This window comes from Ictalurus punctatus, chromosome 4 (genome assembly GCF_001660625.3).
Source record: "Ictalurus punctatus breed USDA103 chromosome 4, Coco_2.0, whole genome shotgun sequence".
In the NCBI taxonomy this organism is placed as follows: Eukaryota; Metazoa; Chordata; class Actinopteri; order Siluriformes; family Ictaluridae; genus Ictalurus; species Ictalurus punctatus.
Window position 1 is genome coordinate 23,420,559 of NC_071284.1, and position 23,591 is coordinate 23,444,149.

Consider the following 23,591-nt stretch of genomic DNA (forward strand, 5'->3'; position numbering starts at 1 on the left):
CATACATGGGCAATATAAGATCTGCCACTAATAAAATGGAAGAATTCAGAGCAGTAACTAGGAGTCAGTGAGAATACTGTGAGTGCAGTATCATGTGCTTTCTTTATGGAGGCCTGGCTAACAGAACTGTTCCCCGATGCCAATTCCTGATCTCATTGCAGACTTCCATTTAATGAATAACAGGGAAAGTTTCTAAAGCAGAGGAAGTGGGCCAGCGATATTTGTGACCATTAAATGGTGTAATCCTGGACATATACATTTAAAGGAACAGCTTTACACTCCATACATAGAGCTACTAGTCATTAGCATGCGATCATATTTCCTGCCAGGGAGTTCTTGCATGTTATCGCAATGGTGTATGTCAAGTCCTTTGCCGACACAGCCTCTGTGTGTGACTTCAATCATATCATGCCAAAATCTCCCAGACTTTGCCCACTTTTTTTGACTTTTATGTCAAATGCCATACCAGGCAGAACAGAATCCTGATGCAAACATCAAGGGTGCATACTTCTCCAACCCATCACTGTAGTGCTGACATCACATCTGATGAAGCCCCTCAAAAGGCTTATCTTACATCACCTCAGGACACATGTGGGCACAACACTGGACCCCCTACATTTTGCCTATTTCTCACATATAGGGGTGGAGGATGCTGAGATCTACCACAGAACTTATTCTCATCTGGAGATGATGGGGAGCACTGTGAGAGTCATGTGTTTAACTTTTCATGTGCCTTTAACACCATCTAGCCTACTCTGATGAGGGAGAAGCTGCATGCAGCACAGGTGAAGACTGCTCTGGTGTTGTGATCATTGATTACCTGATCTATGGGGAAGTGGTGGCTTGGCATTTAAGGCTCTAGTTTACTGATACGAAGGTCGGGGGTTCAAGCCCCAGCACTGCCAAGCTGCCACTGTTGGGCCTTTGAGCAAGGCCCTTAACCCTCTTTGCTCCAGGGGCGCTGTATCATGGCTGACCCTATGCTCTGACCCCAGCTTCCTGACATGCTGGGGTATGCGAAGAAGAGAATTTCACTGTGCATATGTATATGTGATAAATAAAGACTCATTATCATTATCTGCAGGCCCCAGTATGTGCGGCTACAAAACTAGGCCAGCAGCATGGCTACAAACGATACCAACAATCATTAAGGGAGCCATATCAGTCATGGGTTCTGGCCTGGACACAATGGAGGTACTGTTGTTTTGGACATGAGGGAACTGTCCAAGCTCACTGTCATGAGCAATCACTCCCACTCACTTCATGCAACAATCACTGTACAGAGGAACACGCTGAGCAGGAGGTTACTCCTGCCTCAGAGCACTTTCACAGGTCCTTACTCACTGCAGCCATCAGACTGTGCAACTACGAACATACTGTAACTTCTCCACTGGAGAAGGCATGTTGGTTTATTTGCACTACTCCTTTGAGGATGAACATCATACTTTAAGAGTTTTGCTCAGTCCAGTCCTGCACAATGACATTTTTGCACACTGTTATAACCTACATATGAGGGTATCTGATTATATTCTGTCTCATTTTGCAGATAATCAATATTCCATTTATATACACTCGCTGTCCACATTATTCGGAACACCTGTATATTCATGCAGTTATCTAATCAGCAAATTCAAAAAATCATACAGATACAGGTCAAGAGCTTCAGTTAATGGTCACATCAAACATCAGAATGAAGAAAACGTGTGATCTCTCAGAAGGGCTGGTTTGATTATTTCATAAACTGCTGACCAGGGAATTTCACACACAACACCACAGAATCATGCAAAAAAAAAACATCCCATGAGTGTAGGATCTGCAAGCTAGAAACACTTTGTTGATGAGAGAGATCAGAGGAGACTGACCAGACCGGTCTGAGCTGACAGGTAACTCAAATAAGCACTCTTTACAACCATGGTGAGCAGAAAAGCATCTCAGAACGCACAACACATCAAACCTTGAGGTGGATGAACTACAACACATCAGAATCTGAAAGAATTCACACATCAGAAAGAATCTGAGGCTCTCATGGGCACAGACTCACAGAATGAAACTCACTGGACAGTTGAAGACTGGAAAAAGACCAGGCAATTTTTTTTCTAATCTTCAACTGGCCAGTTTGTTACCATGGGTGTAAAGAGTGATTATTTGAGGTATACTTTCCAGTAGCTGAAATTAACCTTGCCATCTTCATCTGATCTTACAACAAAGCGTTTCCACCAACAGAACTGTCACTCACTAGGCTTACTGCAATAGTCGGTGTTGCCTGTGCAACAATTGACAGTGTTCGGCTGCACACGGATACACATCACTTGCCAACCACGGCACCACCCCGACTGTATTTTGCTTTTATAGTAATGAAAACCATTTTGTTCGGTTACAGAATGGACTCTACAATTAAAAACTGAACACGTCTGCTCAATTCCGCATGAGCCGCATGAATCAGAGTCGCAGAACACATCAGCAGGAGTCAGATTTCGTTTATCGCATGATGAGAGTGAGGCGAGTTGACTGAGAAGAGGAGTGAGGCGAGCTGACTCACAAGAAGAGTGAGGTGAGCTGACTGACAAAACGATGGTGGAAGATTTGGTTTCAAAGCAAAAAGTAAAAGCGCCTATTTGGCAATATTTTAGATTTAAACCCAATGTGCTTATTCATTTTGTTAATACAGCTGTCTTATTCGTTTTGTTAATAAAAGTTCTATGTTTAATATATGCAAGTTTGTCATTGTACTGTTTTGTTGTTGCTGTGTTTTTCATTAAGAATAATAATGAACCCACCATTCAAGCAGCTGCTGCCACTGATTTGAAGCTAATTCAAAAGGGAGCGTGAAATGCGCACGGCCATTCATAAGCAATTTAAAAGCAAAGGGGAAAAAGAGGGAAACGTGCCAATGACACCCCTCTGGGAAAATTTCCTCACCAGCACATCCCTATCGCTTAATCAATGTATTTTGTTTTTTGCACCATTCTGTGTAAACTCTAAAGACTGTTGTGTTTGTAAATCCCAGGACATCAGCAATTTATTAAATATTCAAAACAGCCCTTCTGGTAGCAACATCCATGCCATACTCAAAGTCCCATAGATAACACCTTTTCTTCATTCTGATGTTTGGTGTGAACATTACCTGAAGCTCTTGACCTGTATCTGCATGATTTTTTTGCATTGCGCTGCTGCCTGCTGATTAGATAACTGCATAAATGTGCAGGTGTACAGGCGTTCCTAACAAAGTGGATGGTGTGTGTATTTGCTTATCATTTGAAGAATAGCTCAATAAGCTAGCGAACTATTTTTCTGCAGACATTAGCTAGCAACATTAGATTGAAGTTCAATTGTATATGAGGCAGATTAAACAGACAGACAGCAGACAGACAGATGTGCTGAAGATTAGAAAACAGGTTAGAAATTATATCCTACCACATGTTAATCCATTACACCTTTTTTTCAGGAGAAGGCCCTGGTTAGCTATGATAGCTAGCATCTATGGAAAAGTAAAAAATCTTGTATCCTGTATCATGGGTTATAAAGCAGGTTGCTGGTAGCATTGAAGCTAAAGTCAAGTACGCAGCATGTCTCAAACTCTTACCAGGACTGTTCTCTGTATCTGCATCCTAGTGAGCCAGTCCATACAAGGTAACTTGGCAAGAACATTCTTCCCTGCAATGCTCTTTGCATATTTGGTTTTTAAAAAAGCAGGCCGAGATTGTATTAGCAGGGCAATGTGCTGTATTACATACTTGTGTTTATATAGGTGCATATGTGTGTTTATACTCTATTTGTGTAATGTATGTGTCTTTCACTCACTGTATGCCTTTGAGTCACTGAAAGTCACTATACATAGAATGGCTAGTGATACTCTCTCAACTCTGTCCAAGTCCATATTTTGTGGCTTGCATAAAACACTGGCACCAGCTCAGTCTATTTACATATCAAAGGAATGGACTGAAACCATATTCCATATCTTGTTCACATTTCTCTGAACAAAAAATGTAAACAGCTTTCTGGCACTGTTGTCGTTTGTGCGGTTTTCAGTCCAGTATCTGCTTACAGGTTCCCATTTTCAAAAAGGAAGACATTAAAGGCCATATAACAATGCAACAGAGTGAGGGTTCAGTTATTCAGTAAACAAAAGCTGCTGGAATAAATATTGTTTCTAGGAACAGTTTATTAACAAAAATAAATTAAATGCACATAATCTTTCCCTTACCAAGAGATGCTTGATGTCTGTGGTTTGCTTTTGTAGTATTTCACTGAAGCCACATAACTTATGCAGGTAACATGTAAGAAAAGCTTATACCCAAAGGACATGGCATCATACACATTTCATAGCTACATTATTTGTACTAGTATTACACACACTTGCTTAAACTATCAAAATAAACTTATTGCCCTATGATTTTTTTTAAACAAACTAAAATACTTACAGAGGAAATTGAAAAATTAAAGTGTGTATAAACATAGTGGAAGCAAAGAAGATACAAGAGTAAAAATTAATTGGACAAGAAATTAGGAATGATTGTGATTTTTAATTATTTTCTGACCTGTTCCGCGTGGAGGTGGGCGGGCCGTAGAGGGAACTGGGAGAGGTATTAGAGAATAGTGGTGTCTGTTAACCGATGGCCTGCTTGTCTGGCTCCTAATAACATCTATTTATGAAAAAAAAAATATTATGCTTATCATTAAACATAAATGAACATAAGAAAACATAAAAATAAATTAGTTAAAGTAATAAACAAGTGCTCATTTGAATTACATTTTGAAATGGAAAATATATAGGCAAAAAATATCTTTTGATTTTGAGCTGATTTTTGAGTCAAGCTATTAAAATGAGTCAATATTTAATTAAAAAAAAAGAATTCCATCTGTGCCTGTGAGTCCAAGAGAGCTAAATTGGAAATGCTCTCAGGGAGGGAGGGGTGGTACATCCTCTCTCCCTTATCAATCACAGCGACACTAGCCAATATTGGGCATCTTTGGGCGGATAGTGCAGATAGTGCTTGTGTGTTATGCCGCCCCCAGCATTTCTGAAACATTTGTAAATCTGGTGGAAATTTTTGGTTTGGTTTCACTTACACAAACATTTACACACAACTTTACTAAAAGACTGATAAATGAGGCCCAATGTGTACTGCAACCAGTTCTCACACTGAGAATAATAAAGTTAATTCAGTTGCGTTCATGTCAATTCTCATGTTATGGGTACTCACAGGGCTGTTCTTTGTTTGGCTGACTAGTTGATGAAGCAGGTCTTCCTGTTTGTCTGTGTTGACTCAACAGTGGTTCACTCTGAATGATGAAAACTTCTGATGTAGTTGGCTGTCTCTGACCAGTACTGGATTGCTGAATCCTGACATTATGGGTGATAGTCGCAGATTGAGGCCTCGTAGGTGTTTGGTTATGTGGTGCTTCATTTCTTGTTGTTGATTGTAATAATGATGTATCATATCTAGTCACTGTAGTTGAAGTGCGATTTGTCTGAGAAACCAGTGCAGGGTTGGGTAATTCTGCAACCCTCTGATTCAATTTTAGTGTGTTGGGTGAGTAATGGTAGCCAGGACCAGCAGGGCAAATCTCCTTAAATTCAACTGTGGACAGACAGATTGTTCAGCATTAGCAAATTATAGCAAACTGACTTGTGGTGTAATCTTGAAGCTTTCTCATTCCTAATTCCCAAACCCTCTGTGTGTGGTGTGACACCTAGGAAATTATTAAATAGTTTGGGCAAAAATGATCTCTACTCAAGAAAAATCGGCCAACTGCGGAGGCGTGAACTACTTTAATGCATGTAATTTGCAAAATCTGAATGGGAAACCCAGGAAATCAATTTATCCAGGTGCTTAACACTTCCCTCAATCTGCATAACTTTCACCACTTAAATATTGATGTAACTTAAGTTGCTAAAATTGCCCTAAATGTACTGTGTTCTTCTTATCCCCAAATGTAGTCAATTAGCCAACACATGGTGTCTGAAATTTTGCTTCTTTAGTTTTGCACTGGAGCTAGGAAGATAACGAAGCTAACCAGTAATGAAAGCCTCCAGTGTAGTGTAGTGCAAGTCTACAGTAAATTTCCACACACTTCTCTTAAATCAGCTTGTTGAGTTGTTCAATATCTCTAGTCTTGTTTATGTGGTTTTTGACACTATATGACACACAAGAAAAAATTATGAGGATGTCAAAGATCCCAATGAAGAATACTTTATTCCAGCATGGCAGTGACAAAGTATATGAAGCACTTCAAGTTCCTCGGAGTCAAAGTGAACCCCGAACAATATCAGCACAGATATTTCATACTGTGTTTCAAACCAGGTTTTTTGTGTGTAATGTAAATGAACTTTCACTCTAAATGTAAATTAAGGATTTGATGTGATCACTTGCCATTCTCACAGTACTGACATTGTTACAGGTGTGACCCCCAAATGGTGAGGTGTGTCTTTCTGAATGATAATTACAGTCATGTAACCCTTTGTTCAGGGATGGTTCTTAATGTCCCACTGCCGCTCCTATACTATAACTGTGTGAATGTCACTTTAGGTGGTATTATGCACATATTGCTGAGATTGAAGTGAATTGTCCCTTTGATAATTCAGCCTTTTTTGGGGAACAAGCTAATCCCAAAACAGTTCGGGGTGGAATCTGCTGAGAGGCAGTCTATAATTTCTTACACTGTTGTTTATACATACATATACATATATGTTAAAAACTTAATTATTGATTCAGATTTCTAAAACTGAACGGAACAAGTGATTTGGATGTTTGTTATAGTTCAAAATGTCTTTTAAATGTTTTAAAGTCTTTTAATTATTCTTTTTTGCATTTCCATACAAATGGTCTTAACTATAACTGTAACTATAGAAGCAAAATTCAGATACAAAATTCAAGAAAGACATGTCTTGGCTGATTGCCTACATCCGGCGTAAGAGGGAAACTTTCATTCTATACTGTATTCACCTCCACTTTTTGAGCATTGGCTGATATTGATGTGATTCTAGATTTTTAATCAGGTGGTCCTTTATTTAGTGACTAATGAGCAACAAGGCATGATTATTGTTCAGTATACAGTATCATTCTGTGCATTTTACATTTACAACCTGACAGGTGCTTTTATCCATAGTGACTTATTTAAAGCACAGAAGTGAGTTTATGGTTAAAAAATTTGTTTATATTTATATATTTCCCCTTGCCATAATTAAGCCAGTTTGAGGCACAGTAATAAAAAGTTAGACAGTAAGTTTACACAATGCAAAACAAAGTCTATAAAATGTTCTTGCTTGCTCTGAACATTTGAGGTAATTGGTATATTTCATTTTTGGGCCAAACTGGTCATTTAAACCTCTATTCTAATCTCTTCTAGAGAAGGCAAGTGTGACTTAAAACAGCTGTTTTATTAAACATATGTGAAAAATGCTAAGGAGAATTAAAACCTATCACAACATTAAAACCTGTCTAAAAGACTCACCTAAAAGACCCACAGTTTTAAAATGACAACTTTTTTTTTTTTTTTTTAAATACAACCTAATCATATGTAATGTTGAGTAAATTGAGTGGGAAAAAAAACCCTACATATCCCAGCACTCCACACTTTAATCTGTTTCATTGCAACATTTTTGGCTGGAAAATATCTAATCACGCTTCTCTCAGCTGTGGCCAACATTCCCATACTTTCCAAGTAAGTGTATTACATAAATCATAAGATGTTTATTGATAAATGTTGCACAAAGAAATGCACAAAATATGTGTCATAGAGAGGTTTTTGACACAGAAGTTTTCCCATTCAGTTAATGCATACATTTTCATGCAAAATGATTTCTTATCTTTATTGTTCTTGTTGTACATTTATTATTTTGATATGGGTTTTAAGTTTTTAAATGGTTAGATCTTTATGGATTTTAAGGTTATACATTTTTAAATATTATCATTTAATAATATAACTAAAAAAATAAATAATAATATTAACACATTAAATGTGAGGTAACTGTGCATTAATATGTCATAATTTTATTTGTATGGGTAGGTGTTGTAGTCCACTGCTGTATTGTTGTTTGTATAGTTAAAGATTCTTTGTCTTGCCCTGATATATTGATAGATAATAAAATATGTAAAACTAAAATCTGAGGATAAATATGGGTAAACATTCACAAAATAAAACAAGTGACTCACCAGATCCAAAATAGGGGCAGGCCTCACACTTCCTTCCCCAGGCTTTACCGACACGACTGCAACAGCAGATCTGCTTGGTGATGTTCTTCAGGATGGGCAAAGAACAGGAGCCCTGAGAGACAACACGGAAACACTGATCCTTCTCCTCTGAGATCACCTTCTGGGCTGTGCAGAGGGGAAAAAAACGTCATAAAATATAGCATAAAGGCAAAACAATACCAATCAAACATAAAAGGCTGTGACTAGACTGAGTGAACAGAGACATGGACTCAAACATGCAGCATTCTTCTCATGCCGGTCCATTAATATTAAGGAAATCATAAAGTGGTTAAACCCACTGAAAACCCCATTTCTGTCATATCTCAGCTCAGTATCTGTAGGTTGTCTGTTACATTTGGGTCATAAAGAAAACTCTTGCACATCATGCTTTCTTTATATATTCTCAAAGTGGAGTCTGTTTATTTATTTTGATAAAGTGGTGGAAATACCAAGCTATCATTATCAAGGTTTTTATAGTTATTTGCCTGATTACTCAACTTGGACCTAATTTGTTCTGTCAGTGGAAAGTTCAGTAATAAAAAAAAAGCTCTATGCCTCTAAAATAGCCAAAATATTATTAGTATAATATTTACATTGGAATAATAACCTTAATATTTAAAATTGTTGCATTTCTAAAGTAAATCTACAATGGAGGGGGTCTACAAAGAGTTTGAGAACCCCTTTTTGTAGACTAAATGAACTCTTCCTATGGCTACACAATATATGGTTTCTTAGCTCTTACTGTAATTATTACATCAGTAATATGTCAGTAATTATTATGTCAGTGAGGCTGAAATATTGTGATGGTGTGTAATATTGTTAATTATTCTCAGACTCTCAAGAAGATTTTCGTTGTGTTTGGATGAATCATGGTGTTCACATCATCCAACACATACCGGGTCTGTCAGAACAAGTTTAATTTATTTGAGTACTAATAAATCTTTTCATAATATTTACACAATTTACATATTGATAACATAATATTTAAAGGCAAAATCTCCATTTTAAAACCCCATGTTCTACTTTTAGTCAATAACAAAAGTCAACAAATGTTTAACAAACCTTTTGGCAAAATGACCAAAGCTACTAAGCTTCATACAACTATTTTCTGGTAATTATGTATTTAAATCCATTTCTCTTATTTTGCTATTGTTACTGCTGTTTATTTAGACAATTTAATTGGCTACTATTTCACAGATGTTTGTGTAGAATATAAAATCTAAAAGTTTTCCTAGCATTGATTTTTACTTTCTGTGGTTCATGTGATTTCTAAACATAGTGTAGAACTGTTCTACATTTCAACATTTCTGGTTGGCTTAGTAGAACAGATCTTACAACCAACACAGCCGAGGAAAAAAAAAAACTGACACAACATTTTTTAAAAAACACGCACATGCACATGCATGAAAGCATAAACACACAACATACATGTATCCATATACAAAATGCTTTAACAACATTCCAACAAAGTGAAAAATGCTTGTTGAAGCCCCCAAACGTGCACTTGAACAAAAAGGCAGCTGGAATAGTGTAGAAGTCAGAGGTCAAAGGCATCAAGTAAAGCACAAGAAAACAGCAGCACAGCGACGTCTTCTTGCAAACAGCACGGTGAGAGCATTGCACAGCTAAAACTGCTTTTAGCAATTCAACATTCAGGCTTTGTCTCTCTGTCTTTCAGGTCATTCATTTTTGAGGCTTATATTACCTATTTGGATGAATTTATGAGGGACTGAAGAGTGTGTTACATTTATAAAGAATGTATAGAGACACATCCAAAAGTCTGAGTGCACTACCAAGAAACATGTTTATTTAATCAACTAAGGAAAAACTAACTTAGCCAATACTTCACTATTCATTACTTAAATGTAACTACCACCTCTAACATTTGATAACACCTACTGCTGTTAAATTGTTGTTTCTGATTGGTCAGAAGGTGTTCATTATATAACAGCACAGCCCGGCCTATAATTCAAATGATTTCTATTAAGGTGCTCATTCTAATACATTATTGTTTCTATAATTAAGAAATCATTCACAGAGACTTGCATGGCAAGTGAGCTATATAACCTAAAGCTAATAATAAGTGGATTTAGAAACCATATTATCATTAACCATATAATCATTCTATTTTCAGGAAACATTTATTTAACATTTACAGAAGTTATTGTGAGTGTCAGTACTTTGTAACAGTCAGTAGGTTCCCTTTCAAAGGGAACTCAACGTTGCATGAGCATCACGCTGTGGGAAGCATCCTCGTGCGTGACCGGTATCTGAAGCTTGTGTAACATCATGCCTCTTTAGAGGCCTGCCTTGATCAGGTGACATGGCAATTAAGCACATCACGTGATATAAAAATGGCACTTGTGAACTGCGACATCAGCCTTATTATCTTCAGCGAAACCGCATGTCGGTTGTTTGTGTAACGCTTGCAAAAAGACTCTTAATTTCCTCTCTATCTTTTAAAAAAAATATCTATTTACTTTTCCTTTTTAAAAGAAGAGAAAAGTATGAGTGAAAAAGAATTTAGGAAGTGTGTCACGCCTTGCTCCCATTTCATCATGGGGATGGATGGACACATTTTCTGTGTGAAGTGTCTAGGGTTGAGCACGCCAGGGCAGCCCTCGAGGGGTCTGACTGTGCAAATTGTGAAAGCCTTACAATCAGGCAGCTCCGTTCGCGTGTCGCTCTCTTCAGCCAGCTAGCTCAGGTCCTGGGGATCTTGTATGGATCTGGAAGAGGTGCCGGATGGAAGAGGATCTCATGCTCTGTCTTCCAGGTCCGGCTCTCTGCTGGATATTGGAGCTCGCATCGCAACTCCTACTTCAGCTATGGAAAGCCAAAACACCCTCTTGAATCCGAGGAGCCAGTAGGGGGTGCCACTGCACCAAAAACAGAAAGCAGCTCTCAAGCATATAAAGAGCTGCTTAAAGTGATTACTACGGCAGTTGAAAAACTAAATCTAGACTGGCCCAAGGAAGAGAAAGAGGCTCGTAGTGGGCTGGACGAGTGTTTCTCCCCATTGAAAACAAATCTTCCACACACCGGAGAAAACTCCCCTTTCTTCCAGAAGTGCATGATGAAATATCACACTTCTGGGGAAAACCATACACTAGCCACACTTATAAGCCTACAATGTCAGATTATTCAGCCATCATGGAGAGTGAACAGCATGGCTATTTAGCTATACCGAAGATGGAGGAGGCACTTGAGAGCTACCTCTCTCCATCGATTGCAGATAATTTAGGGGGGCTGGCTTTGCCTTCCAAGCCACGTAAGGCCACTTCGGCATTAGTGGGCAAGGCCTATGCGGCAGCGGGTCTTGCTTGTCGTTCACTGCATAAAATGGCAGTGTTGCAGGCCTACCAAGCAGATCTGCTGAGTGAGCTCGACATTGGGGAGGGAATTGGGCCCATGGCAGTGGCAGAGCTTCGCCGCACCATGGCACTAGCAAACGCACAAGAAAATGGCCCATCATATCGGCCATTCAATGGGCAGCATGGTTAAGGAAGAGAGGAACCTATGGCTAAACCTTTCAGATCCTATGGCTAAACCTTTCACCTCTGGGGAACAAAGATAAGGTCTTCATGCTGGATGCCCCTGTTGAACCTTCTGGCCTGTTCAGCGGCGCAGTTAATGCCATGGCCAACAGGTTTTTCGAGGCAAAACAGCAAAAGGTAGCGTTCATCCAGTTCTTTCACCATTGCGTTGAGTTCACCCAGGCATCCATTAGTGGAGCCTGGACCAGCGCTAGTGCAAGGGAGACACAGAAGGGGAACTGGGTGGCCATAGTCACGGCCTGCTAATAGGCTTGATCTGAGAATGCTCATAAAGGCCAAGCAGTCAAAGAAAGAGCTGATGGGCCATGGAGGGATGTATCAGGGGATGTGAGGTTACCCAGTGCTACTGTAGTAGCACCAGTGCACCTACCCTTACCCAGTGCACCTCCCCTAGCCAAGGTCATTCCAAGTTTTCCCAAATTTTAGATATGCGTCATCTGAACCATACTGTTCGGACATACAGGTTCAAGATGCTGATAATCAAGCTTATCATTCCACAGACTCAGTTCGAGGACTGGTTTGTAACGATAGTTCTAAAAGATGCATATTTCCACATAGAAATATTGCCCAGTCACAGGAAGTTCCTGAGGTTTGCATTTGGAGGCAACGCGTACAAGTATTGGTTTCTTCCCTTCAGGCTAGCTTTATCACCTCGCAATTTCACAACATGATTGAATGCCGCTCTGGCTCCATTGCTACTCCAGGGCATACATGTACTAAACTACCTGGACGATTGGTTATTTCTAGCACGATCCAGGTAACTGGCACTTCAACATCGAGATTTTATTCTCGCCCACATGAGGAGCTTGGTGTTCAGGTTGAACCTCAAGAAAAATATGCTTTCTCCAGTGCAGAGGATGACTTTTACAGGGGTTGTATGGGATTCTACTATGATGAGGGCGGTTCTATCCCCAACATGCATAGGGTCAATCCTATCAACATTGAGCAAGATAAAGCTGGGTCTGAGCATCCCCTCCACTCACTATGAGAGACTGTTGGGGCTTATGGCAGCAGCATCCAACGTCATACTGTTCGGCCTATTACACTTGAGACCATTTCAGTGGTGGCTGAAAACTCACTGTCATGTAATCACTGTCACGCGGTGATGCCTGTGTTCTGAGAATTTGGAGGTGCTCCCGGTTTCTAGCCTCGGGTCACACTCTAGGAGTGTCTCCTTATTGCAAGACGGTAATGACAGATGTCTCCCTCATGGGCTGGGGCACGGTCTTAGATGGCTGTCCAGCTCATGGTCTTTGGAGCGATCCTCATCTGGGGTGGCATATAAATTTCCTAGAAATGCAGGCCGTATTTCTATCACTGAAATTCTTTCTTCCTCAATTAAGAGGTCATTATGTGTTAGTTGTGACAGAGAACACAGCAGTCGCATATCAACCACCAGCAAGGGTTACATTCACGCCCCCTGTTCAGGCAACGCAACTAATTCTTCTCTGGGCTGAGGGAAAGTTCTTGTCAGTGAGTGCAATTTACATTCTGGGCTACTGCAATGTGGGGGCAGACATCCTGTCGAGGCAGAGGCTGAGGCCTAGGGTTTGGAGGCTCCATCCACAAGTGGTGGAGTCCATATAGTGGAGGTTCGGCCAAGCAGAAGTGAATGTGTTTGTCTCCGAGGAGACAACACACTGCCCACTGTGGTTTGCCCTCACTCCTCCTGCACCATTGGGTGTAGATGCCATGGTGCACACGTGGCCATGTTACATCTGTACGCTTTTCCCCCGATTGCTCTGCTCCCACAAGTTCTAGCGAGAGTTCACCAAGATCATCTACGTCTGCTGTTAGTAGCACTTTATTGGCCAGCTCAAATATGGTACTCAGAGATAATATCCTTGCTAGACGGCACCCCTTGGGAGATTCCTGTCTGCAGGGATCTATTTGCTCAAGCCGGAGGGCTGATTTATCACTTATGGCTTATTAGAGACCATGTTGAATGCTAAAGCACCATCCACGAGGAAATTGTATGTGCTCAAGTGGCGACTTTTTGTCTCGTGGTGTGAGGAACATCAGTTAAACCCAGTGAAAAGCACAATAGCTACACTCCTGGAGTTCTTACAAGGACGTTTCTCACCAGGGTTGGCTCCTTCTACAATCAGGGTCTACGTGGCCACCATTTTGGCCAGCTATGCCCCTATTCATGAAGCCTCTGTGGGGCAACATCCTCTAACTTCGAGGCTTATGGGACTGGGACCTTTCTGTGGTCCTGGAAGGTCTGTCAGGTGCCACATTTGAGCCCTTAGAGTCAGCCTCAGAGCAGGTTCTGACACTAAAGGTAGCTCCTCTGCCAGCCCTGGCATCTGTCAAGCAAGTAGGAGATCTACAATCTCTCTCTGTTGCCCCTTCTTGCCTTGACTTTGCCCCTGGACTAGCCAAGGCCTTCGTATATCCTAGGCCGGATTATATTCCTAAACTGCCTACATCTGCTGACCAGTCAATAGTGTTGCAGGCTTTCTGCTCTCCTCCATTCCTCACACCGGAACAAGAGAAAATGCAAATAATGTGTCCAGTAAGGGCTCTCTGTACTTATGTCCGCTGCACCGGCCAGTGGGTTAAGTCAGAGCAGCTGCTGCCCAGCAGTGCTTTGGCGGTGACAGCAGACAGTAGTGATGCTGTGACAAAGCAGCACATTTCTAATTGGATAGTGGAAGCAATCTCTATCGCTTATGAGGCACGCGGTCTCACTATGCCTCCGAGCATAAAGGCTCATTCCACTAGGGGGGTTGCCTCTTCGAAGGCTTTGTCCAAAGGGGCCGTACACATACATTTGATATAATACCCTGCATATACATTCCACCCTGGCTCAAGTGTCTTGCTGTGAACCTCGAGCTTTGATCTTTTGAACAGACCATGTTCTCAGTATGACAGAGTGGGTATTCTTGTTTCCACAGTGTGAAGCTCACGCAACGTTGAGTTCCCTTTGAAAGGGAACGTCTCGGTTATGAATGTAACCCTGTTTCCTGAGAAGGGAATGAGACGTTGCATAGCTTTGTCATACTGGAGCATGCCTGTGAATTGCATTGTTCCTGTTTTTTTTAACCAATCAGAACACTGTACTGGACTTATTTTTTAAATAAGTTTGATACTGTTTTTGTGGCCACACTCTGTAGTACACATTCTGAATAACTGGTGACTTTTCAATGTCTACATGTACTTTCTCCCATTTAAATGTAAAGTAGATGGAGATAATATTGAGGAAACCTTCACCCAAATCAATCACAAGACTGAATAGAATTTCCTTACTCACTCTCACCCACTGTCAGTAACTGCTTTATCCTGGTCACAGTGCGACAATTTATTTGATCAAATTATACACTTTTATTCATTTTATAGTACGTGGAATCATATTATATTGAAAATATGATCCAGTGTGTGGAAAGAAATATTTTAAAACATTGTAAAATTTTACAATTATACAATTTTTTTTTTATTTGTCCTGGAAGACCGTTCCTGTGAGCTGCACAATACTAGTATATTGTGCATTATAATTTCAATATAACAGCCATTTCTGATCCTGTCTAGAACACTAGATTATTCTCTACAGCACTTCACAGACCAACTCACTCTTCCTGAAATACTTTTTAGTAAATAAAATGTTTATTACAGAAGAAATAAAATCAGTTCTTGTTGGTAGTGAACTTAAACATTTGGACTTGACCATGCATTGTAGCTGTGTGACTCTTCAGCCTTGCCAATGTTCCGGCATTTTCCCTTTACTTACAGATACAGATGCCACGTGAGGCGTCCAATAAGAAACCAGGTTTGCAAACACAGCTGTAGCTCCCACGGGTGTTCACACACTTCCCATTCTCACAGAAAGCTGGATGCACGCACTCGTTAATATCTACACCAGGGGAGGAAGACGAGAGGTGGGTCTGTGGGTGTGTCTTTGTGTGTCATCTTGTTTCCATCCAGCTAATTTTAGGTTGAATTAATGTTGCAGTTTAGTGTTTCCTCCTGTTTAAGGTAGTGGTGTGGATATATAAATATACACATACTGTATTATACACAAACAGAGTGTGTGGTATAAATCAGTGGTTTTCAAAGTGGGTGCCGCCAGAGGGCGCCCGGGGGGCCTCAACAATTTGGTGTGAAAAATAAATAAATAAATGATTTTCTCTTTCTCACTCTCAGACAACCACACACACAATCAATTCCTAATGTAATGTAATGTAAAGATGCAAGACGTAATTATTAATTAAAAAAAGGGTGGATATATTCAGAAGTCTGTATTTTTAATGTGTTTTAAAGACATCTTGCAAAAGGGGGTCCTCAGTCAAATGTTAATGCCATTTGGGGGGCCTTGCCCTGGAAAAGTTTGGGAACCACTGGTATAAATTATGCCATAAAGTATATGTATGTTCCAGTTCCTCTATGTCCCCATCCTTTTATATGAACAGCTGGCATTTGATGTGTATGTACTAAAAGTTTAGAGGATGGTACTGTCCTTAGCATGCCCAGAGCCATGGCCCAAACCCAACAGTTTCATGACTTGTGAAAGAGGGGCCCTTCAAGAGGATTCCACACTAACTATCATAAACAGTACCAGGTGTTGATTGTATCTGAACTTCTAGACTATTAGTCTTGGGAATGTGATGTCATGATGCTGTTTCTTGTGGGAATTAGACACAGACCTGTCAATCTAGAAGATGAAAACTGCGTAATCCCACCTAAAGACAAGAGGTGGTGATGGTGGTGATAGGGGATAATTGCCATAATTGTGTTACCCTTGTAACACCCTAAACTCAATACCCTGATTTTTAAATTAAATACCCTGTCTATATTGGTAACACAGAGCAAAGATCACAAAAGCCTACAGTATATTAATATTATGTGACTGTAAAATTTAACACAAAGGCACTGTCACAATGAGAAAGAAAACATACATTTTTTACTTTTACTACATCAAATGATCTTTATAGTTATATAATAGTGTTGAGATTCAGAATGGACTTGTCACACACACACACACACACACACACACACACACACACACACACACACACACACCAGGCTACAGCTTTGTATCTCAGTTGGGAATAAACTGTTCTATGAAGCAGAGTGATTCACAGACAGTTGGTCTCCATCCCAGAGATAAGTCACAAGCCCCAAAATCTCCTCCACTCAAACACCACACACACACACACACACACACACACACACACACACGCACAGAGAGAGAGAGAGAGAGAGAGAGAGAGAGAGAGAGAGAGCTTTCAATGGTGGGCTATGTGACATCGCTTATCTGATCGATGGTTTTGCAAGGGACATCACAAACAGAAAATTAAGCCATCTACAAAGTTTCCTGCACCGGATTAGCAAACACACACACACACACACACACACACACACACACACACAAAAACACAGAAACCCGCACACCCGCACACATGCTCACACACAGAGTTATGGGCAGTTGATAAATTACCTGTATGATTAGCATCTTTCCCAATCTTACAACACTGTTGCAGCAGTGAGGATTCAGTTCTGAAGGGTCCAGTAAAACTACCATAATTTTTTTAAAGCAGACTTGTTAAAAGGATCACCTGTAGTCTCCAGTAATAGTAGATATTACTTTTTTTTCCCTATGACCTATTTCTTTATTATGCTATGCAATCACACTGTGATGGTATTTAATGCTGCCATGCACTTTTTCATGCATTTTAGATTAACATTAATATTATATCATATTTTACATTATATTTCACATTTTACATTACATTTCAATCCTATCCATATTCAAAAATATTATAAGAGAAATTCTTACAGTTAAACCAGCAATCTGGGTGCTAGTGTAATTGCTGAAAAGATGGTTATGGAACAAGACACCAGGTCCAATGGTGTAGCTAGCACATCATTTGTCTCCCTTTATTAAAGGGATAGTTTAGGTTCTAAAATCTGATTAGTTGAGCCAAGTTCAGAGCAGTGAAATGCACCAATGCTGATATACTAAATATCAGCACATCTGGAATGCTGCTTGTCCAATCAAATGAATTGACCACAACCAACTGTTCTGTAATTAAGCAATGTCAAATGAGAAGAAGACAAAGACGAAAAAGAAGAAAGCATTTATTTGTCCCATTTACTTTACAGTACAGTGAAATTCTTCTCGATGCATATCCCAGCTTTTTAGGAGTTTGGCCATAGGTAATAACAGCCGTGCCATTATTAAGTACACGAATGTGAGCGCGATATTGGTAGGATTGGATTCCCTTCTTCCTTTTAATCTTCATCTGATGAGCTTTCATACTTTAAGTCAGAAGATGTATACATGAAAAATTTACCATTTGCCATGACTGCTGATGAAGTCAGTAACTCTACTGTAGTAATGGTTTCAGTGGGGCTATTGTTAAGATAAGATAAGATAACATTTATTGATCCCACACTGGTGAAATTCCCTCAATACAGCAGCTCAATAACACAAAAAACAGATAGGAAAGAATACATGTTAAATAGGAATACAATTGAAATAAAGTATCTATCTATATATATATATATATATATATATATATATATATATATATATATATATATATATATATATATATATACAAAACAAATAATAATAATGTGTGGGTTGATAATGCAAAAAAACAGCTAGCAGTGCTACATTATGTTGTTGTTGCATGAAAGAGTCTGACTGCTGCAGGGATGAAAGACCTCAGGTAGCGCTCTTTCTTGCACTGAGCGTGCAGCAGTTTGCTGCTGAAGGAGCTGCTCAGGGACCCCAGTATCTTATACAGGGGGTGAGAGGAATTGCTCATGATAGACACCATCTTAGATAACATCCTCCTCTCCCCCACCACCTCTATGCTGTCCAGAGGGTAGACCAGAACAGAGCTATCCCTCTTAACCAGTTTGTTGAGACATTTCCTGTCCCTCTCTGTGCTCCCAACTCCCCAGGAAACTATTGCATATAAGATAGCAGATGCTACCACAGTGTCATAGAAAGTTTTAAGCAGGGCCCTGCACACACCAAAAGACCTCAGACTCCTCAGCAGGTGGAGACGACTTTGGCCCTTTTTGTACAGGGCATCTGTGTTTGTGGATCAGTCCAGTTTATTGTTGAGGTAAACACCCAGGAATTTATATGTCTCCACCCTCTCGATGTCAATACCCTGGATGCTCACCAGCGTAGACCGGGATGGTCGACTACCATCTCCTTTGTCTTGCTAGCATTGAGGCAGAGGTGGTTTAATTCACACCAGTTGACAAAGTCAGCGATGACCTCCCGGAATTCCTGATCGTTCTTCTCTGATACTCGTCCAACAATGACCGAATCATCAGAGAACTTCTTCATGTGGCAGAAGTTCTCTGCTGTTAGTGTTATGCCTGAAGTCTGCTGTGTACAGGGTGAAGAGAAATTGAGCAAGCACAGTACCCTGCGGTGCTCCCATGCTGCTGACCACCACATCAGACATACAGTCCTGGAGACTCACATACTGTGGTCTGTCAGTGAAATAGTTGATGATCCATGCAGCCAGGTGGCGGTCAACTCCAGCTTCCAAAAGCTTCCCCCTAAGTAGTGATGGCTGAATTGTGTTGAAAGCACTGGAAAAATCAAAAAACATGATCCTCACAATGCTCCCAGTATTCTCATAAATAATGGCGTCTTCAACCTCCATGCCTGGTCGGTAAGCAAACTGTAGGGGGTCTAGCTCTGAACTCACTAGGGTCTGCAGCTGTCGCAGTACAATCCTTTCCATGGACTTCATCAGGTGTGAAGTTAAGGCTACCGGTCTGAAGTGGTTTGGCTCACCCGGACGTGCAATTTTGGGTATTGGAACCACACAGGAAGTCTTCCACAGTACTGGAACTTGCACTAGTCTCAGGCTCAGATTAAAGATGTGCAGGATGACCTTACTGAGCTGATCTGCACAGTCTTTAAGCAGTCTGGAGCTGATTCCATCCAGGCCTGGGGCCTTTCTTGCCATGATCTTCTTCAGCTCCATCTTCACCTGATTGAGTGTCAGAGAGAGACTGCAGGGGTGAGCTATTGGCGATCCCTGATGAGTGGTATGGGGGGAGGGGTGTGAAACCTCCTTGAATGAGGGATGGTGAGCAGTGGTGAGGTGTGAGCCGTGTAATGCTGATATCTCAGAAGCTCTGAGGTGTGCGTTGGATGATGCTGATATTCCTGGAGCCCTGGGGGTGGAGGAGGGGGTGCCTAATGGCACAAGAGGGAAAGGTTGAGTCGTTGACAGGTCTGAGGTCTGGTCGGAAGGGGGAGCAGATGGAGCCAAATCAAATCTATTAAAAAATACATTTATTTCATTTGCTCTGTCACTGAATACAAGGCCCCTCCCATTGTCTTTATTCTGACCTCAAATTGTTTTCAGTCCCCTCCAGACCTCCCTCATGTTGTTCTCTTGAAGGCACTCCTCCAACTTTTTTCTGTAGCTGTCTTTTCCTTTCCTTATCTCCCCTCTGAGCTGTTTTTGAACCCTCCTCAGCTCATCTTTGTTCCCCAATCCAAACAGTCTCTTTTTTTCCTTTAACAGAGCTTTGAGCTCTGGAGTCACCCAGGGTTTGTTGTTGGAAAAATACTGAACCTTCTTCTGAACGGTGCACGGTGTTCTCCACACAGAAATTAATGTAGTCCATTACACAGTGAGTGAGACTGTCAGTGTCCTCTCCGTGCGAACTACAGAGCATTTCCCAGTCTGTACACTCAAAACAGTGTCTTAGTGCCTCACTGGTCTCCTCAGACTATTTTCTCACATACCTTGTGATTGGAGGTTGTTTATTCACCAAAGGTATGTAGACAGACAGCAGATGGACCAGGTTGTGATCTGAGTGGCCAAGCGGGGGAAGGGGTGAAGAACTGTATGCATCTTTTGTGTTTGCATACAGCAGATCCAATGTTTTATTGCCCCAAGTGTGGCATTTAACATACAGTGTGAAGGTGGGGAGAGTTGAGGACAGGGAAGCATGATTAAAGTCCCCAGAGATGAGAAGAAGGGACTGTGGGTACGATGTCTGCAGCTGTGACACAAGAGTGTGAAGTAGCTCACATGCCGCTGTAGTATCAGCCGAGGGGGGGCTGTAGACAGTTATCGTGATGACGTGCGAGAACTCCCTCGGCAGGTAATATGGCCGCATGCTAACCGCTAGCAACTCAATATCCTTAGTGCACCGCTGCTCTTTAACCCTGATATGCCCGGGGCTACACCATCTCTCATTCAGAAACATCGTTATTCCCCCACCCTTCCTCTTGCCGCTCTCCTTTGCTTTCCTGTCTGCTCTCACAAGTTGAAATCCATACAGTGTAACCAGTGAATCCGTACTGAGATTGTTCAACCACGTCTCCGTGAAGCACATGATGCTACACTCTCGGTACTCCCTCTGCAGCCTGGTTAGCGCCGTTAGCTCTTCCATCTTACTGGAGAGAGATCTCACATTCCCCATAATAACGGACGGAATGAACAGTCTGTACCGTTTTTTCTCTTCCGGCGTTTAAGTCCAGCTCTGCTTCCCCTTCTCCTTCTCCTAATTTCCTCGGGGATCACAGGTCTTTCTGTAGGAAGTATCCTGGTGTTGCTCAGTGCTAATAGCTACTCCCTAGTGTAAACAATAGAGCCGTGGCCGAATGGGTCTCCCAGTGCGTAGCGGTACAGTCCAACAAACAGAAAAATAAATATTGCTAACCTCCACAATTGCGTATCCATATCTGCAAACGCAACGCCGAGGATTAGTGTAGAAAAAACATGAAGAAAGTACAAAAAAACAAGGGAAATATACTAAACTTAGCCAGAAAAGAGCAGAGCTGCTGCAACAGGCGCGGCGCCTATACCTTCATGCGCCTATACCTTCCGGAGAAATATGCCTTCATTAGAACTAGAATTTTATGAGAACACAGACGAGTGGACTCAAACAGCGAAACAAACAGCGAAACATCTCAGTGCAGTTATACTAAATATAAGTACTTTTGGGACGCTGCTTGTTCAATCAAATTAGTGGACCAGAACTTAACTGTTGTATAATCCACAATGTATGGACACCTGTGCCTCCATCACAATAACTGAATTCTGTTATGTTACTTAGCAACCACAGCCGCCTGTTAATAGGCTACATTGCATGGTGGAAGAATTGTTTATTGCAAATTTTATTAATAATAAATGTAATTATTGATTGAGTGTGAATGCTCATATTATTTTGTCACTGTTTTTGAAAAGAAATAAGCCACACATAGACTTGTAGTTGGGTTAGGGGGTTTTAGGCACCCTGCTTCACACTGTGCCTAAGAACACCCTTACCTGTGATAAAGTCACACTAATGCACACCATCTTGTGGCTTTTTGCTGTATTAAATTGAATCACAAGTCAACCGATAATTATACTCACACACATACATAAATACATACATACATACATACATATACATATATATACATATATATATATATATATATATATATATATATATATATATATATATATATATATATATATATATATATATATATATATACATACATATATATTAAAGTGATTAGTGTACATACCCATACACTGTGTACCATTAACCCTCTCAAAGCCTTTTGGACAGCCTCTCTCTCCACTTCCTGTGAAGGAAACACACATTTACTGTCATCTGTTGCTGTAGAGTATAGCCCAAGACTTTATTTCCTCAGTTTAATTTCATGAAAGTATTATTGTCCTACAGGTTACCCATGAGACTTACAGTTTTTGGCCTTTGTTGTGGTCTGACAGCCATGAATGCAAATCTCAGGTTTAAAAAAATAAATAAATTACACTCAAGCATACAAGCAAAACATTTTGTTCACAAAATACTGTTGCGGAGTGTCATCACAGTAACACTGGGCTCAGTGACCTATTTAGCTCCACCCAGTATAACTGGCCTGTTGAGTTAAAGTTAATTTCACACACAAACTAAACAACAACACAACAATGGATTCTACCAGCGATTAAATGGCCTGGATATGTAACACACCTTTCTGCTGAATGGAGTGTTCATTTTGACTGCATAGAGAAGTCAAATCTAGGGGAGCACTTTGCATTTTATAAAGTGTGTAAGGGAGCACGGGGACTAATGCTCACTGCACTGCTAAAATGTCAATTAAATATTGACAGGCTGTGTTATAACTTGTACAGTACAACACTCAAGAGTAAATAAAACACACACACACACACACACACACACACACACACACACACACACACACACACACACACACACAAACAGCCTTTTAATGGAGCACATTTTCCTGTGGGCTCAGCATCACTTAAATATGGCTTACAGTCAACAGCTGTTCATTTTTGTGCAAGGATATCATACATCATACATTATAATCAGTATTCGTGTTACAGAATATCTCGGGAGAGTTGAGCCCCTGTAGTTACCTCCAAAATGAAACAAGTTGGGGCCACATGGTTTACTCTATTAGGAAGAATATCATGTTTTCAAGTAGTTACACATATTAGCTGTCTGATGTAAGCAGCCTCTGGAGGCTCTTAGAGGACAAAGACATTGTTGTTTTTCTCCAACATACTCGAAGAACTAAAATGTCTAAAAAAAATACCCTTTCGAGCTTCTGGCTTGTAATGGCTTATATTCATATATACCACAATTAAAGAGTATAGATTATTTTGTAACAATTTATTTAATAGATTTCTTTATAGACTGGCAATGTATACAACTAAATGTGAATTTAAAGGTGAAGAGTTTCTGTACAAGGTGTTGGAAGTATTACGGCGATCTAATGTCCACTACTGTTAGAGCATCTGTAGCAACTGGAAATAAAAAATAAAAAACAACAACAATGATTCCAGTGATATGCTCAACCAGCTCAAATATTATTCTCTCATTT

The 23,591-nt window shown here is 40.5% G+C and overlaps 1 protein-coding gene across 4 annotated transcripts in view; it reads right to left on the reverse strand.

Moving 5' to 3' along the window:
- LOC108264294 (latent-transforming growth factor beta-binding protein 4) overlaps window positions 1-23,591 on the reverse strand; it is an 83,244-nt gene that overhangs the window by 40,189 nt on the left and 19,464 nt on the right. For 3 of the 4 annotated variants that reach the window (XM_017465687.3, XM_047155038.2, XM_017465685.3), the window contains exons 5-9: window positions 22,266-22,325; window positions 15,483-15,605; window positions 8,157-8,321; window positions 5,205-5,582; window positions 4,539-4,643 (exon numbers count right to left, since the gene is read on the reverse strand). In XM_017465687.3, coding sequence (XP_017321176.1) covers window positions 4,539-4,643; window positions 5,205-5,582; window positions 8,157-8,321; window positions 15,483-15,605; window positions 22,266-22,325 — 831 coding nt within the window. The remainder of the gene's footprint in view (window positions 1-4,538; window positions 4,644-5,204; window positions 5,583-8,156; window positions 8,322-15,482; window positions 15,606-22,265; window positions 22,326-23,591) is intronic. The other variant, XM_017465686.3, reaches the window with a different exon arrangement.